Source organism: Danaus plexippus, chromosome 11, assembly GCF_018135715.1.
Source record: "Danaus plexippus chromosome 11, MEX_DaPlex, whole genome shotgun sequence".
Taxonomy (NCBI): Eukaryota; Metazoa; Arthropoda; class Insecta; order Lepidoptera; family Nymphalidae; genus Danaus; species Danaus plexippus.
The window spans coordinates 8,043,495-8,060,152 of NC_083544.1; the positions used below are offsets into that span (position 1 = coordinate 8,043,495).

At 33.4% G+C, this 16,658-nt stretch overlaps 1 protein-coding gene and 1 long non-coding RNA gene across 9 annotated transcripts; one reads left to right on the forward strand and one right to left on the reverse strand.

Moving 5' to 3' along the window:
* Nucleotides 1–1,737: 1,737 nt before the first annotated feature.
* On the reverse strand, nucleotides 1,738–12,443 carry LOC116766015 (uncharacterized). Of its 8 annotated transcripts, none has more exons than XR_009752729.1 (5): nucleotides 12,115–12,441; nucleotides 9,529–9,712; nucleotides 9,166–9,316; nucleotides 7,037–8,405; nucleotides 1,738–6,863 (listed from the first exon to the last, which is right to left on the reverse strand). It is a non-coding gene; the product is annotated as an uncharacterized LOC116766015 (long non-coding RNA). The 8 variants fall into 8 exon arrangements; XR_004353213.2 differs by having other exon boundaries at nucleotides 1,738–7,209; nucleotides 7,373–8,405; nucleotides 12,115–12,440; XR_009752728.1 differs by having other exon boundaries at nucleotides 1,738–6,034; nucleotides 6,107–8,405; nucleotides 12,115–12,440.
* A 1,790-nt stretch (nucleotides 12,444–14,233) lies between these two features.
* On the forward strand, nucleotides 14,234–16,397 carry LOC116765665 (heat shock protein 68-like). The gene has a single exon (XM_032655232.2). The coding sequence runs from the start codon at nucleotides 14,324–14,326 to the stop codon at nucleotides 16,205–16,207; it is 1,884 nt and encodes a 627-aa protein (XP_032511123.2). The 5' UTR covers nucleotides 14,234–14,323; the 3' UTR covers nucleotides 16,208–16,397.
* Nucleotides 16,398–16,658: the final 261 nt, after the last annotated feature.

Below are 16,658 nucleotides of genomic sequence, written 5' to 3' on the forward strand. Positions count from 1 at the left end.
ATAAACACAGTTAAATATTCGAAAATGACAAAGCAGATGCTGTTACTATGGCTACATTAAATCAGGGGTGGGATTAGACATTTGAGTAATGACAATACAATAGATTAAGTCTGTTAGCCGTTTGACGGACCTCTAGAGCAGAATTAATATTAATGTCTTGTTAAGATATTTAAACAAACATTATTTCGTAGTGGGACGCTCGATACATCTAACAGTCCATCAAATGCCTTAACAAGACGTTATTTATTTAACATTGGTGAAACTGGGTCTTACAATGTTACAACTTCGCAACCAATAAAGATTAAAAACCACATTTGAAATCAAAAAATTGTACGGCGAAGTCAAGTTGAGTACATAATCCCTCCCCTCCTGGTTCCCAGAATTGTACCAACTATAAATCATTGCATATTTTCTTGTGTAACATGGTACCAAAGTACTTAATCAAATAAAGAACATGTCTTCTCTTCTATCACCGCGACTGCTGGCTGCTGAAGCAGCTCTAAAGAACTAGGTATTCATCAGGTAGGTTGGTTTTGTAGGTGTACATGATGTTTTTAATATTAGTTATTACCTTTGCTATTACGGTTAGCTGGCGAAATAAACTGTAATTTTATGTAATTTATTACTTTTATGTCGGTATCTGTTATATCTCCAGTCAAGTTGTAACTATCTAGTTTTAAACATGCAACTTTAAGACTGCTAATTGTGACAGTTTAATATTTAGAAGTTTACTTCAGTTTTAAAATTTAGATATCTTCATCGTATTAATCCCCCCCCCCCGCCTCGTGTAAATAGTGGTCGAGAAATAATTAAGCAACTTTTTACTTATTTGTCGTAAGCCGGTCGAATTGCTTGGTTCAGTAGTCTTAAAAGAATTAATAGCATCAATCTAGTAATTTTATCAATTATAGTTAAAATATATACTCTTCGCATCCCTTTCCACAAACTCCGCTGGGCCTTATCCAGAAGAGAAGTCCTATATGTAACTCGTTTTGCTTTCATAAGTATGTATTTTATAATGAATATTAGAGCTCGGTTACATTGTTTAATAATCAGTTTGAAAACAACTAGGTGCATATTTAATAAGTCCATATAAACTCTTCACAAGACTACAACTTCTACGTAGAGTATAGTCCTATTGAGAAAAAATTTAATTTTGTATAAAAACGAACCTTATTACAAAAATACTGATCCAAATTCGTTCCTCCAATAAATATCCCCTACTGTCTTACTATAAATCCTGGTATAGACTTTTGTTACACGATTTTCAGACAAATCTTACTAACGGGAGCTTCTTCGTACCTGTGTAGGATGAGTATGCGAACTCCCATTATGGAAGTTGCGTAGGTACCAAAGATCATCCCGATTTTAACAATGCTTAATTTCCGATAGGTAGGTAACCACCTACCATCAGATATATAGATAAATAGGTCCGACAGTAGGTGGTACCAGGTTTTTTAATCAAATGATGGAAAGCACTATCAGATCGTATCCGAATAGGAAGGTGGACAAACTACGCTATTAGGCACTTTTTTCACTTATCCTCTTTTTGTGGCATAGCTCAGATATTAACAAGCCTTTATTTCATTACTTTTTCAATATTTACTTTAAGAGATATATTGCAACAATTCCATTCGAATCTCTTAGAAATCTTGTCTTTTCTAGTTCTATATTTTTAATAGGAAATGGAAAGGAGAGGCATATTATATCTATAAGGAAATTAATGAAACCACCAGATGCTTAAAAAATTTCGTTTATTTGATATTCGTATTTTAAACATGTTTAAAAATTTGGAAAAATTCTACCACCGCTTCGGAAGGTGTCCTTCTGTGGAGAAGAAGCGGCGCAAGAAACTCCACAGGTATCACCTTTTTTAAAGAAGTTAAAGCCAATCGTGAAGTAAAGAATTTTTAGCTCCTACTTAAAATATCACGCGAAAATATAGATGTCACCGCCCGGTTTGCTGTTAGATAATTTTCGTTAAGTACTTATGATAGAAATTTAACGTAACCATAGTCTAGCCTAAATCTAGACATAACCTAGATTAAAGAATAACCTATTCTAGATTATATGTCTATATTTATGGTTAACTATATTATGATAAATTTATCTAAAAAAGCTTTGTGGTGCAGTAAATAAGGATGATTCCTTTATTAACTTAACTTAGAGTGAATTCCTCTTCTAATATTAATTAATATTTAAACATATTGGTAATACAGATGTATTAAATAAAAATAATAAAAAGGGTTTTTATTAAATGGAAGAAATACCAAATTATTAAGGTTTAAATTATTCAGGATGCGTTTTGCGTCTTGAAAAGCTGGATGGCGAAAAAAAATTAAAAAAAATTGTTACCTGGTGTAAAATTTGTGTAGTGTTTATTCTTTGAACTTTTATTATGATATACTTATGTTATCCCTTTGGTAATATTTCTGATGTGCCAGTTAATTTCCATCATAGCATTTTTATAAAACTCCTATATATTAGATAAACAGAAGAAAACTTCAAACTAATACACATCGATCCTTTTATTGTAATGTAAACTCCAAAAATTTTCCAAAGACAATATAATCCGATGCTGAAATACGAGGTCATCACACTGCTACATGGCAAGCTAGTAAAGCTTACATCACTACTTATTTCCCGCGAGTTACTGAACAAAGCTGCATCACAATCTACATTTAATGAGCCATTCATTCATTATATAGTCAGATTAGATCATGTTCCTTCAGTTTGTAATTTGACGAGTTTTCACGATATGAGGGAGGAATAGAAATTTTATCCCGTGTTTAATTTTCCTCGGGTTATAGTAGGCTCCAAGCGCTTAGACATTTAATTGTTTATATAGCCTCAAACTATCAAGTGCGGTTCCCAAGTCAGATACAGGTCACTCCATGGTCGCTTTCGAATGAAGGTGAGTTTTTTACTGCTGTGTTATGAGTCGACTGCAAGTGAATATAGGACGCAGGAAGCAAGTGTTACGAGATCCCAAGATTTATATGCAATGCTACTCAAATATCAACCAAAATGTTTCGCTACAAGAGAAAATTTTAAATTGCAAACATAACAGACACGGAAAAGTTATAATAAAACCATTTATTAAATGGATACATGCTTAAATTATAGATTGGAAAAATAAAGGTCATTACTCGTACCGGCTGCGATCGGTGCTCAACGCGGACAGGATCCGAAAAATAGGAAAAACGGGAACTGTAAAAATATAAAACGAAAAACACGCGTAACGTTATAACTTACAAGATAAGTTAAAACAAAACTAGTCACCTCTCCTAACCCCGACGGTCTCGTAGTTGCGCGACCAACTCCTTACTGCAATTATACTCAAATCTACATTTAACCTAACCTACGTCACATACAGCCTACACACTAAGTTTTATAAATTAATTTATAAATAACACATTTATAAATTATTTCATAAATATCTAGTAATGTAATGAATCAGTGTACTTTACATTGTACCGGATATGGAGAGGCTGCCGGGACGAGCCCCGCTGACTGGAAAAATACTAAAACCACACAAACATACACACAAACATAACGATGTTACATCATTCGTAAGCATGTTGCCTCTGGCTAGTAACTTGTCTACTAATACAGTCAATATTCAATAATACCTCGCTGTGTCCGCCACAACGTTATATGGCCGTTTCGAACAGGGACCGAACTAAATGTGGCGTGTCTCGAAACTGCAAATAGAATTACGACACGAAGACAAGAATATAAGGTTAGGTAAAAACTAGATAATACGAGGCGCGTTCAAAAAAATTTTATTAGAATACTGAAGCTTACTGTAATAAATCGTTTCAATGTAGACTAGCCTTAGCAAATGGATGTATGTATTGCATTTATTTACTGTTTTAATGTTGACGTCAGAGTCACGCGTCGTCGAAGTAACCAACTGTGAAAATAATAAAAACACAGGCAACAGATTCGTTACAATAAGATTATTGTAATCTTCAAAGCCTTTTTAGGAATGTTGGTAATTTTGAACTACAGAAATATATACCTCATTTCCATGTCCACCGTAAACGTCTTAGGGCGAAACAGGAACGAACAATATACTGGAAACTGTAAATTGAAATAGGGACACGGAAAAATATACGAGATCTAGGTAGTAAAAAACTTACAGTAAGCTCGATGGACAACGCCCAAACTACAGCTAGGAAAGCCTCCAATAGTACACGTATAGCGACGCGTGCTCTAATCGGGAACACTGCAATTATAACCAGCGCACGAAACAATATAAACCTAACCTAGGATCTTATTTAGCGTTTTATTCATACCACTATCCGGAGGGTAAGACGGAGCCGCTCGAAGAACCACTAACTGTGAACTCAAGGTCACACAAAAACATTCGTTATATATAAACAATTATATACAATTTTCTTTGAGCTTTGCTCTTGGCACTATTACAGTAACCAAATAGTCATACCTCTATATTCGTACATTCTTTCTACTTAGGATCAAAGTGCCAAAGAAAACGATATACCAAAGGTTTAAAACAAAAAAGTTATTTACGCGTCTCGATCGTGACCGCTAAACTCTCGGTTTCCGAACTACTGGGCGCCTCAACATACACTGCAAGAACACAAGACAAGAGGCACAAAGGTTAGGAAAAAACATTGGTGGCATTTTTAATACCATAAGCTTTAAAGCCTCACTACCAGTTATGATAGAAGAAAATCTACTCAAATCATACCTAATCCTCCTGGCCTAAGTCGCAGCAATGGCCACATTAAACTGCAATCAATATTAAAAGCACGCAGAAGGATATTTTATAGGTCCACCATATGTATACATATTAAAATGTGAGTATTGATGCACGAATCCTAAAGTATATACAAAAATATATATATATATATGTATATTGTATATGAAAGATTTAACTTATCCTCAATTCGTTTGGTAACGATTATTAGTTTCGTCTACAGTTTGTGCTCATTTTGTCTTGTGAAATGAGAATGAGTTTCTATCTGCAAGAAATAAGTTAGTGCTGAAAGTAGAACGGATTAGGTTCGACCTCCTTTTGGAGTCTTAGTGAATCTATTCAAGATTCAAGGGTATTTAATATGTATTGAAATCATTTCATTAATTCAAAGTATATTTTACCTATTCCGTTATTAACGAACAATCTATTGATTAAACATGCCACAAACAATTTAAGCACATTATTTCCAAATAATATACACTCCCACCTGCATCGTACGTATGCAAATTGACCGCTCATTAAAAAAAACTTCGCCACAAGATTTTTCCACTTACAAGAAACAGGCAAAAACCACTTCCACATTATGCAATCCATTGCCAATACTCTTTATATTTATTACGTGATTATTTTCTCCACACTTAAACTGGCATCTATATTTGTTAAATACATTTTCTACATTTTCCGCATCTCTACGACCATATATATATTTCAAACGGAACACTTGTACACTGTAACATATCACTGAACTAACGTCACTGTAAGAAACATCAAACTTAAGCGTTATTATAGAAGCGTTACATTTTATCTGATGATCCAATACCATTTCTTTACGCATTCAATGCTCTCTATGCCATGTATGTATGTATGTATGTATGCATGTATGTAACATCTGTAATCTACCAGTGTAATATAAATAGCAACACACGGCATACACTTCACATAACATCTCCACTAATAATACGAAGAGTTAGCCACAGCAATCAGGGTTCGTGGTCACATGTTCGGCAGTGACATGCCACAAGAAAGCTCTAAGAAATAAGCAATTGTGAGGACGAAGGTATTCGTACATACACCGCTGGGTTAAAAAGGATGGTAAATTCTTAAGCGAGAACTGCTGCGAATAGCCAAGGAGGGCGGCTATGTTTGTTTGGCGTCGCTAATCAACCAACATTTAATCGTGTGCTGATAAGAAACAGTGACAGAGTAAACACTATACACCAGCTACACCTGCAAGTATCTTTAGAGCTCAATCATCTAACTCCATGCTCATTCGTGTTCAATCGTAAGTTAGCCACAAGACACGTTGTGCTAAAATACACAGAAAACTTTACCAAAATAAACTGTGCCTAAAAATGGATCGGTTCATAAATAAAAGCATACCTTTAACCAGAAATCGTAAACGATGCAAACAGTCATGTAAGCAACAACGGTTACTAAGTTTTACACTCATCATTAGCAGTAATCGAAATGATCGTGAAAAGCTCGTCCACTCGTCACAGGCTTGATGGAACTCTATACATCTGTCATGTGGTAAGGCGGGTGTCGAGTGTGTGTGCAAGCAGCGCTCTAGTCTCCGCGTCTCCCTATTGTTATACGTTCATGTGTAATAATCCTATTATAAGAAACGCCACCACATAACTGTTTAATATATAGCTGAAAATTAATATCTTGCAATTTTGATATTCCTCAAAATAAACGCAATCCCAATTATTCCACATCTATAGTTCAATCCATCGAATCAACCTCGCGTTAGATCTTTCCCCGGTTATTTTGAGCTATATAAATTGTTTATGCAACTCTAGTAAAGCTTGTACATCCTAAGGACAAGGCTAAGGTAATCTTTGTACACAAGCTAAAATGCAAACAGAAATCTGTAAAGGAATCGTTAACACCAGTTCGATATACAAGGTCTAGTTAATGGTTTTAATCAGACTCAGTTTACGTACCCACATGTAGAAACTTCCGGACATGAGATAAGGCGGAAAGCATGATCTAATTACCTATTTTTATACAAATAACGCATCTAGAAACATACAAGCCTTTATCACACATAGCAAGGGTTCTTAACCAACTTTAACGTAAACCAAACCCGACTAGCCTCATGCTCATTCATTATTATTAGACCAATTTATGTTATCTGCAAAACCACATTTCATTAGCCACCGGAAATCCTCCACAGATGGTCTTAGTGTCAGATGAACATCTAGACGTGTTTAAATTAACGAAGCACAAGTTACAAGTGGTACATCGATCCGCCCGACGCTACTCGTTATAGTTTGCGACGCCTAGAGAACAAAAGCTCAAACAAACCTCATGACATCAAATCGTTAAATCATCCAAGTGTGCAATGTGCAATGGGTTGGCTTACAAATTCCCAGAATTAAAAGGAAATCTAGATCATGCTTTGCGATGTTACTCCTAACAAGGATCTACTAGAGACCAAATTCATAAATAAATTCTTAACATGTACCACAGATTATATTCTGAAAATGAGAAAAATAATATACAGGTGTGTCAGCGCTATTTAATTGTGGAATGTAGAAATTTGATATACATAATTATACGAACAAAAAATAACGAAAATTATATTTTGCATAATATGTTAAGGTATTGGTTGCGGACTAGTTCTCAGTATTATGGACTTACCCCCGTATTAAAGTGTCTAAGGTGTAAGGCTCGTGTGAATAGTGCAAGTTATAATATAATATTTATATCATCATTCGTTTTAAACTTTAAATTTGCAATTAAACTTAAGAGACTTGCCGTCTTTCATTTTATTAGCCATAGTTTTTCTAATATTTTTCCATATATTCGTTATTACATTTATCCTTCTTAACTAACTTTCCGCATTATTCAAATGCTATTTCTTAGTTGTGCTAACTCTCTGTGTATAGCCGTCATTATCAAACGTTAGGTTGATTATCTTATCCGTATAAATTATTTTAAAATATTCCTCAATAAACTTAATTTGGTCTAGAATCTTAGTTTTCCTAGAAGTCTGAATTCCCAATATTGGGATCAAATCAAGATGTACACATATTTAGGTCAGTAAGACCTGTCACACTACACTGTTATACCGCCTATGTTTTAAATCCTTCCATTAATTTTGTCATCATTTCCCTTTAATTATTCTCCGACCTAATACTTTTTATTGTTTTTTTTAATTATTATTATTATTATCTTATCTTAAGTACTCTAGTCTTTCAACGCATTAAATATGCTACGAAAGTATCTTTCTGGACATTTTTGTCTTCCGTTACAAGTTCGATAATAATAGACCATCTTAATATTACTCGGAGTTCCTTATTTTTTCGTTTTACATCGTCACGTTTTGTATCTCGTCTACTTCAACTATTGCAAATTCCTACTAAAATTTCCTTCCTTCTACACTTTCTTTTCTCCTAATTTTCTTTTTTCTGTCTCGTCAGCGTGTTATATTCTGCTATTTTAACCGTAAATTATAAAACAATTATGAAAAATTAGCGCCTGTTCAATCTTTTTCTTTCAACAGTAACACGGTTTTTACTTCGTCCTCGTATTACGTCATGTATTTCGTCACTATAATTTTTTTTTAGTTTAATTTCCGATCCGAAATAATCTACCCAATGGTCGCCTCAAATCAATATTGTTCCATTTCCAAAAATTATTTTATGTTTTAAACAAATACCTCAAAAAAGAGCTAGAAAGAAAAAATATGGTTATTTTAAGCTTAATAAAAACAAAACTTAATACATTCTTTAAACACGGTTTATTTTAAATCAAATAACAATCAAGAACAGTTTTGGATTGCCTCCGGCAATAGTTAGTTGGATGTACAAAAATTTTAATTACATATTGTATTCATCGTATTGGAATATAAAATTCGTACACAAATCATAGGTTCATAGTTCCAATTTCTATCAAGCGAATTTCTATGGCTTATTAATTGTTAGGAACAATGTCTTAATAAGAGTAAATAAGGAATCATGATCAAGAGTATTTAAAACTTAGTTAAGATAAATAAAATATCTTAAACCTTATCGAGCTAGACGTAACTCTAAGGTTAAAATCTATTTTACTTCCAAATCCTAATTAGTTATACTAAGGATTCACAATACCTTCCTTTACTAATATCTACCTATCTTTCCTCTAAGTGATCTTAATATTTGTTATATTTGTAATGAAAATATTAAAACATTTTGGATGCTGAATGTGATAAAAACTGATCCTCGTCATCTCTCGCTATAATAACATTAGTATTCCAACTCAATAATTCATGTACGGATTCGTTTTGTTACAATTTGATACATAGTTATAAAACTAATAATATATATATATATATATATATATGTAAACGTTACTGTATTCCGTATGCGGATAAAGCGCTCAAGAAATTAAATCAATCTTTCGTCCTTATTGGTAACGTTTTCAATACTTGAATAGTACAATGTGTAACTTACAAATACTAATAGCTTCAAACTCAAATCACTAGTACCTCTCAGACCGTTTACGTGCGCCTGGACATGTATCATTGTTAAGACTAATTTCGAAGCTATCGCAACACGCGAAACTTATGCAACAAGCCTGCCCGAAGCTCCCAACACTAAACATCTGAAAATCAATCCAGCATAACTTAAATCTCTCCTTACTCTAAACTTACATCTAAACCTATATCCTATCCTATGAATGTAAATTATATATTAACCTACAATTAACTTACAACTAGACCTGACTAATCTTCCTATTCGTCAAATCTTAGTCTACGTCTATTCCATGCTTGGTTAATTCCATTAAATTTATTATTAACTGTCAAATGTCTATACCTGCCAATGGCAATTAGAAAAATCCCTAAGAGGGAATCTCTACTCAGTAGCCCGGGTTCCAAATGTTCGTAACGAACGCGGTCTATGGTGACCGGCACAAAGTGATGTAATGTGTGTCTGCTAACTGTACTGGCCTAAAGTACGGACGCTATCGACCTGCCAGCGCCCTCACGTTTTAAACATTCTGTAGAAAAAGCGTTGAAACAAAATTAATGGATTTCCTACAAACAAAACATGCTTGGGAAATATTTATGTGCGTGTTAAATATTCAAGTATTAAAGAAAAAGAAATGTTATTAAATTATGTGACTAAAGTCAACCGTAGCAAGATTGAATTCGGTAGAGTCCTAAAGGACTCCTGACTTCAAGAATCATAATTAAATTTTTTTACGTCTATGTTTCAAAAATACCGTCACACAAAAGAATTACGATTCAAAACCCATAAACTCGCGATTATTATTAAATTATCTAAAATTATGGTTGAAAAAATCTTTATATAAGACTTGATATTTTTAAAATAATTGTAACCTTTCTGAACATCAAAAATATGTCAGGTTATTCCATAGAATAGTACTCGGTATGTTTACAGATTATCAGTTTTCAAATTTAATTTCAGATACATTTAAAAAAGAGACCTATAACATTCATTCAACTGCAGTTAATTAAGATAAAATATATTATATACACATTAGGATAAATCTATCAGATTTACACCAATTTTGAGTATAGTTTTAATGGTCAATTATTATCCAGTTAACTATTTGTTAATTGGTTATTGCTAAACATACTTAAATGAATTAATATTCATTACAATTTAAAATCACTCTTAACAATCCAAAGAAATTATTTTCAAGAACAAATTAGTGTGTAGTAAGCAATATATAATTAGTGGAACTACCACAGAAAAATCGTTTTTTACAATATGATAAACCCAAGTTTTAAAATTCATGATATATTATTATATTGGCATTAGGTCCAAATTCGTTATCAAAGCATTAACACTAAATAACAATATATCTACTATTTTCCAATGAGCCAAGTTAAAATTTTATTGTTTTAATTTCAAAAGTATAGTCTAAATATTCTACAAATTTCTGTAAGTTCTAAACCTACTGACAAATAAAATTTTATGTATTTGTAATTCAACTGAGAATTTACTAGTTTCTATGCACAATAATTTTAGTGTCAGACTTTGTGAGGTGGCATTTCTAACAAATCAAGATGGAATGAGCGATATACTTCCCTAATTGTGTGCAGTGTACCACAAAATTCTTAAAATTTCCAATTTACCTTAGCAACATCTTACTTGTGAAAACTAATCAAAATACGTCTTAAGCTCTTTCAAGGCAAGTAAACTAATTGTTTTTGCATGTATTTGTCAAAATAAAAAAGTATAGAGTTTATAAGTGTTGCTCTAATATAAATCACCTAAAGAGCATTTAATGAAGCCATGTTAATAATAAGACAAAACTCAATATTAAATCATGACAAATCGTCAGGTCCCAGAATTAAGTAACCAAGCAGCCAGACAGTAAAAGGAAAGACAATATTTGCTTTTTTAGCTTATTAGACAGGTTCTGTCTAACTACATGCTACTATATCCTTATAAAAACTGAGCAAATAAGAACTTAACAAATGAAACATGGGAATATAAGTGCTCTTTACGATATTGACCAATAGTGAAAACAAAATCGTTAAATCCAAGAGTGTGGTAAGCATTTATGTACTAACAATACCAATTACATTTACAGTATGTTCCAATAACTTGAGTTTGAGTTTATAGTTATGTAAAAATATAAACCATATTCAAAATTAAATGTCTCATAGCTCAACAAAAGAATAAATTATCGTTCAATAGCTATAACCATCGATTATATACGGAATGGACTTTTAATTTGGAACCCAACTTTTAACTTGGAATCATATCGATAAAAATACGTATGGTAAATTCAGAGGCCCTAAAAATTTTATATATGTATAGTATAAGCAATATGTGGAAAATGTGAATAAGATGAATTTAAATAGAGCTGGGTAAACAAAAATATGCTTTGGGACTTAGTATGTAGAAAAGTAAAAATATAATAATTATATACAGAAATATAAAATTCGTGATTATACACGGCGTTCCCTTGAATTATAAGAATGATAAAAGAATTAAGTTAAAATCAAGCTAATACAAGTTTCGACAAAAATATTGAAAATGAAATCAAGTGAGCTAACGTGAAGTCAATTAAATGTAATCGATATAAAAAATCAAACACTCAATTCTAGCCTAATGCGGGAGTAATATTGACAATCATAACATAAAAATCAAGTTTTAATTATTCAATTAATCAATTATTTCGTATAATAAAAAAAAAGTATTAAACTAACTTTAATACACAAAGATAAATATACGCCAATACTAATATTTTAAAATCCTTTATTCATAATGACTTGTATAATTAAACGAAGCTGTGTGCGCTTAACAGCTGTTCGGTTTCTACCACAGAGTGATACATTATTCACGTCCGTCCCTTAGTCAATAATTATGGATTCATTACAACGCTATCGAAATTAAAAACTCGAGTACTATAATTTTACATACCTCAAATTCAATCCTTTTCAACGTCTGGAGGAAATATTCAATACCAAACAAGCATTTTAAAGAGTGCGAAATCTTTTGCGTCGTTCTTTTCAACCGGGCGATGACGCCGCCATTTTGTTTTTACGGAACTTTAAACCCTTGATAAATCTTCTTTGTTCCCAAAAAATTGATTTTGCCAGATGTGGACATTATAATTATACACTATTTAGACTTATTGCTACATTATAGAATACTCCTATTCTATTAATTAATTAATAATCCTAACAATAACTATACCTTACTACTATACTAACAGAAAAGGTATCGTGAATCGTGGCAGCTGCACGGAACTGGTCCTTATATAGAGACTGCTCTCCCCACCCAGAGAACTATTATATGAATTAGTAGAAGTGGTGCCTTGTCAGGCGTACTCCCTGTATATTAATGTATCTTTTAATTTTGGTAGCGTTACCATTCTAGAATGTTCCACCGCTAATAGAAAGAGATGCAACTATAAAGTAAAAAGAAAAGAAAAGATATTCTAGAACATTCCATTGATTTTATAGTCAAAGAGCTTTTCATTTACGTGTACTTTTTATACTAAAAAGTCTTTTTGTACAAAGGAAGCCACCTATTTAATTACTGTTTCCATACATTAAAAAGGATGTAATGGTTAAAGACTATTCTTTTCTTATGAGGAAATTTAACCATTCTATCTATATATTTCATCACATTGATCACTTTTATAGGTAAGGAATTATAGTTTGAGTCATTATTTATTCTGTTTCAATGTAAAACCACTATGAGAATTGGTATTCAAGCATCAAAAAATATGCATAAAGATTGTTTCGAAAATTACGAAAATGTAAATGAATTTTTTTCTAAAGAAAATAAAATGCCTAATATAGTTAACAGTTTATTATTTAATATTAATTGTCTCAAATATAGAAACGGTATCTTAGTCTATTCATGAACGATAAAGACCAAAGCTATTCCTTTCTCATTCTATCGAAAAGGTATACGATCGATATGACTGCGTCTGTATGTTCTAGAATGTTCGATATTAAAATGACGCATTATCGGGGTTACCATAACAATATTTTAAATTGCACAATAACTTAACTAAAAAGATATGGCTTTCTATCATTTATTTCCATATTGTTTTAACCAAATATAATGGAGTATTAAACAAAATAGTACTCATTTTTATATAAAATAACAAACCACTACTTCATGCCAGTAAACGAAATTATACTAAATGAAAATATATTTGTCATAACATTCACCATTGTATATTATCTTATTTTAATAATAAGTTACAATATTATAAAGATCTTGCACGATTATTAAAAATATACATGCAATGTTTTTATGGCTAATATCATGCCCTATGTGAACTAAGATGTTCAATGGCTTTTAAACATGGAAAGGACAAAGACCTGAATTCGTCTAACTGTTTTAATATAATTTGATAACTAACATCATTGAAAAATCATGTTAAGTAATATTAATGTCTTTTTTTAAAAACGTATTCGAGGTCATCATAAACATAATTGTTTTATAAAAGAGACATTTAAATCCAACAACTACTTATAGCGGTTTTCAAGTATGTGTGCCCATGAAATACTCTCTTAATAAAACATTTACAGTAGATTAATATCAGAAATTTATTTTAAAAACGTTGACTTTAAATCATATATTTTAAATGATATAATAAAAATAAATTATTTATATAATTTATTACATTTCTGACTTCTTGGGTGATTCTGAATACGAATTATAAGTTAATAATGAAATGTATTTCAAATTTAATTTTGCACGTAATTCTAGATTAAAATGGTTGCAACACTGTTCTCCTGTGCAAAACTTCCCTCCCCAGCCCCATATCTTCTCGAATATTCCATTGTGGACTTGCGTGTAATTGGTAGTTCAAAACTAAGTTTCTCTCTCTCACACATAGAGCGTCGTACTATAGTCGTGCTACTCTTTTAGCTTCCTACAGTGGCATTGGTTGGGTCCATTACATTTCTAGAACATTCCATTAATACTACATTCCTATTGGCTAGTTAAAGAATCTACAAGAATTTTCTCGAATTTGATTCGTACTCATTTGCCGACTATTTAAACGGCAAGCGATCGCGGCAAAGCATGCAATATTTGAAAACGAAGTGAAGTGAATAGTACGGTGAAGAGATTATCTTTAAATAAATACAACAAACGGTTTACAAAAATGCCAGCAATTGGAATCGATCTTGGAACTACGTATTCATGTGTCGGAGTATGGCAACATGGAAATGTGGAAATAATCGCTAACGACCAAGGCAACCGGACCACTCCATCTTACGTCGCATTTACTGACACGGAACGCTTAATTGGAGATGCTGCCAAAAATCAAGTAGCATTAAACCCCAACAACACGGTATTCGATGCCAAGCGATTAATAGGCCGCAAGTTTGACGACCCAAAGATACAACAGGATATGCAACATTGGCCTTTCAAAGTCATCAATGACTGCGGCAAACCAAAGATTCAGGTGGAATTCAAAGGTGAAATTAAACGGTTCGCACCAGAAGAGATAAGTAGCATGGTATTGACTAAGATGAAAGAAACTGCTGAAGCGTTTTTAGGCTCCAGCATACGAGACGCCGTGATCACAGTGCCCGCATACTTTAACGACTCTCAGCGTCAGGCCACCAAAGATGCGGGAGCTATAGCTGGAATAAATGTTTTACGAATAATCAATGAACCTACTGCTGCTGCTTTGGCGTATGGTCTGGATAAAAATCTTAAAGGTGAGAGGAACGTATTAATATTCGACCTCGGAGGCGGCACCTTCGATGTATCCATCCTCACTATAGATGAAGGCTCTTTGTTCGAGGTGAAGTCTACAGCAGGTGACACCCATCTGGGAGGTGAAGACTTCGACAACCGCTTAGTCGATCATTTAGCTGCTGAATTTAAACGCAAGTATAAAAAGGATCTTCGTGGTAATTCACGAGCTCTGCGTAGACTACGTACAGCTGCGGAGAGAGCTAAACGCACACTTTCCTCTAGCACGGAAGCCACTTTGGAAATTGATGCACTACATGAAGGCATCGACTTTTACACGAGAGTCTCTCGAGCTAGATTTGAAGAATTAAACTCTGACTTATTCCGTGGAACGTTGGAACCGGTCGAAAAAGCTTTGAAGGATGCCAAGCTTGACAAAAGTTCCATTCATGATGTGGTCCTCGTCGGAGGTTCTACTCGTATTCCAAAGATTCAAAACATGCTTCAGAACTTCTTCTGTGGCAAAAAATTAAATCTCTCCATCAACCCTGACGAGGCGGTCGCTTACGGAGCGGCGGTGCAAGCGGCCATCCTAAGCGGTGAACAACACAGTAAAATCCAAGACGTTCTGTTGGTGGACGTGGCGCCTCTGTCTTTGGGCATCGAAACAGCTGGAGGAGTCATGACGAAGATCATCGAACGAAATGCTAAAATACCATGCAAGCAAAGTCAAACCTTCACTACATATTCTGATAACCAACCCGCCGTCACCATACAGGTGTACGAAGGTGAAAGGGCTATGACCAAAGACAATAATCTATTAGGTCGTTTCGATCTGACGGGTATTCCACCAGCACCTCGAGGTGTTCCTAAAATAGATGTAACTTTCGATCTCGATGCTAATGGAATCTTGAATGTCTCGGCCAAAGAAAACAGTACGGGCAGAAGCAAGAACATCGTCATCAAGAACGATAAAGGAAGATTGTCGCAGGCTGAGATCGACAGAATGGTTTCCGAAGCCGAGCGTTACAAGGAAGAGGATGAACGGCAACGAGAGAGAGTATCAGCTCGGAACCAACTCGAATCTTACATATTTAACGTGAAACAGGCCATAGATGATGCGGGAGATAAACTGAATCAACAAGACAAGGATACTGTCAGAAATGAATGCGACGAAACACTGAAATGGCTCGATAATAATGTACTGGCTGAGAAGGAGGAATATGAACACAAACTGAAAGAAATACAACGAGTGTGTTCACCACTCATGAGCAAAATGCACGGAGCATCGAACGGCAACTATCAACAGAACCATACAGGACCCACCGTGGAAGAGGTTGATTGAGAAGATAATTTGTTTGACAAAATGCGCTTAAACTTCTAGTCTCTAAAGTATTAAATGTAGTAATATAAGTAGGACATTCCAGTTAACTGTACTTTGTAAGTAGTTTAAGATTTAGTATTAAGTATAATTCAACAGATGATCATGAATCTCCTAGTTTAAGTAGTACAATAAAGAAAATTACAAATTAAAAGCGTCTTTTATTTCCAGCTGTTTGGTCAGAAAAATTTAAATTTAATGCGAGGGCGCATTAAATCGATTCTGTATATCATATATCATTTTGTGTTGGAATTTATATATTTTTATCTTAAACGATATAACTAAAACGTTAAACGTGAGGTCTAAGTTATCTCACTTGGTAAAATTGTGTTAAAAAAAATCCAACCAATTCTTCCACCAATGTGTCATAAAATTTTTCAAAATTACAATAAAATGATCGATACTTCTGTATGAG

Bases quoted from the DNA above. Each gene is read 5' to 3' on its own strand.
- LOC116765665 (XM_032655232.2), top strand. From the start codon at position 14,324: ATGCCAGCAATTGGAATCGATCTTGGAACTACGTATTCATGTGTCGGA.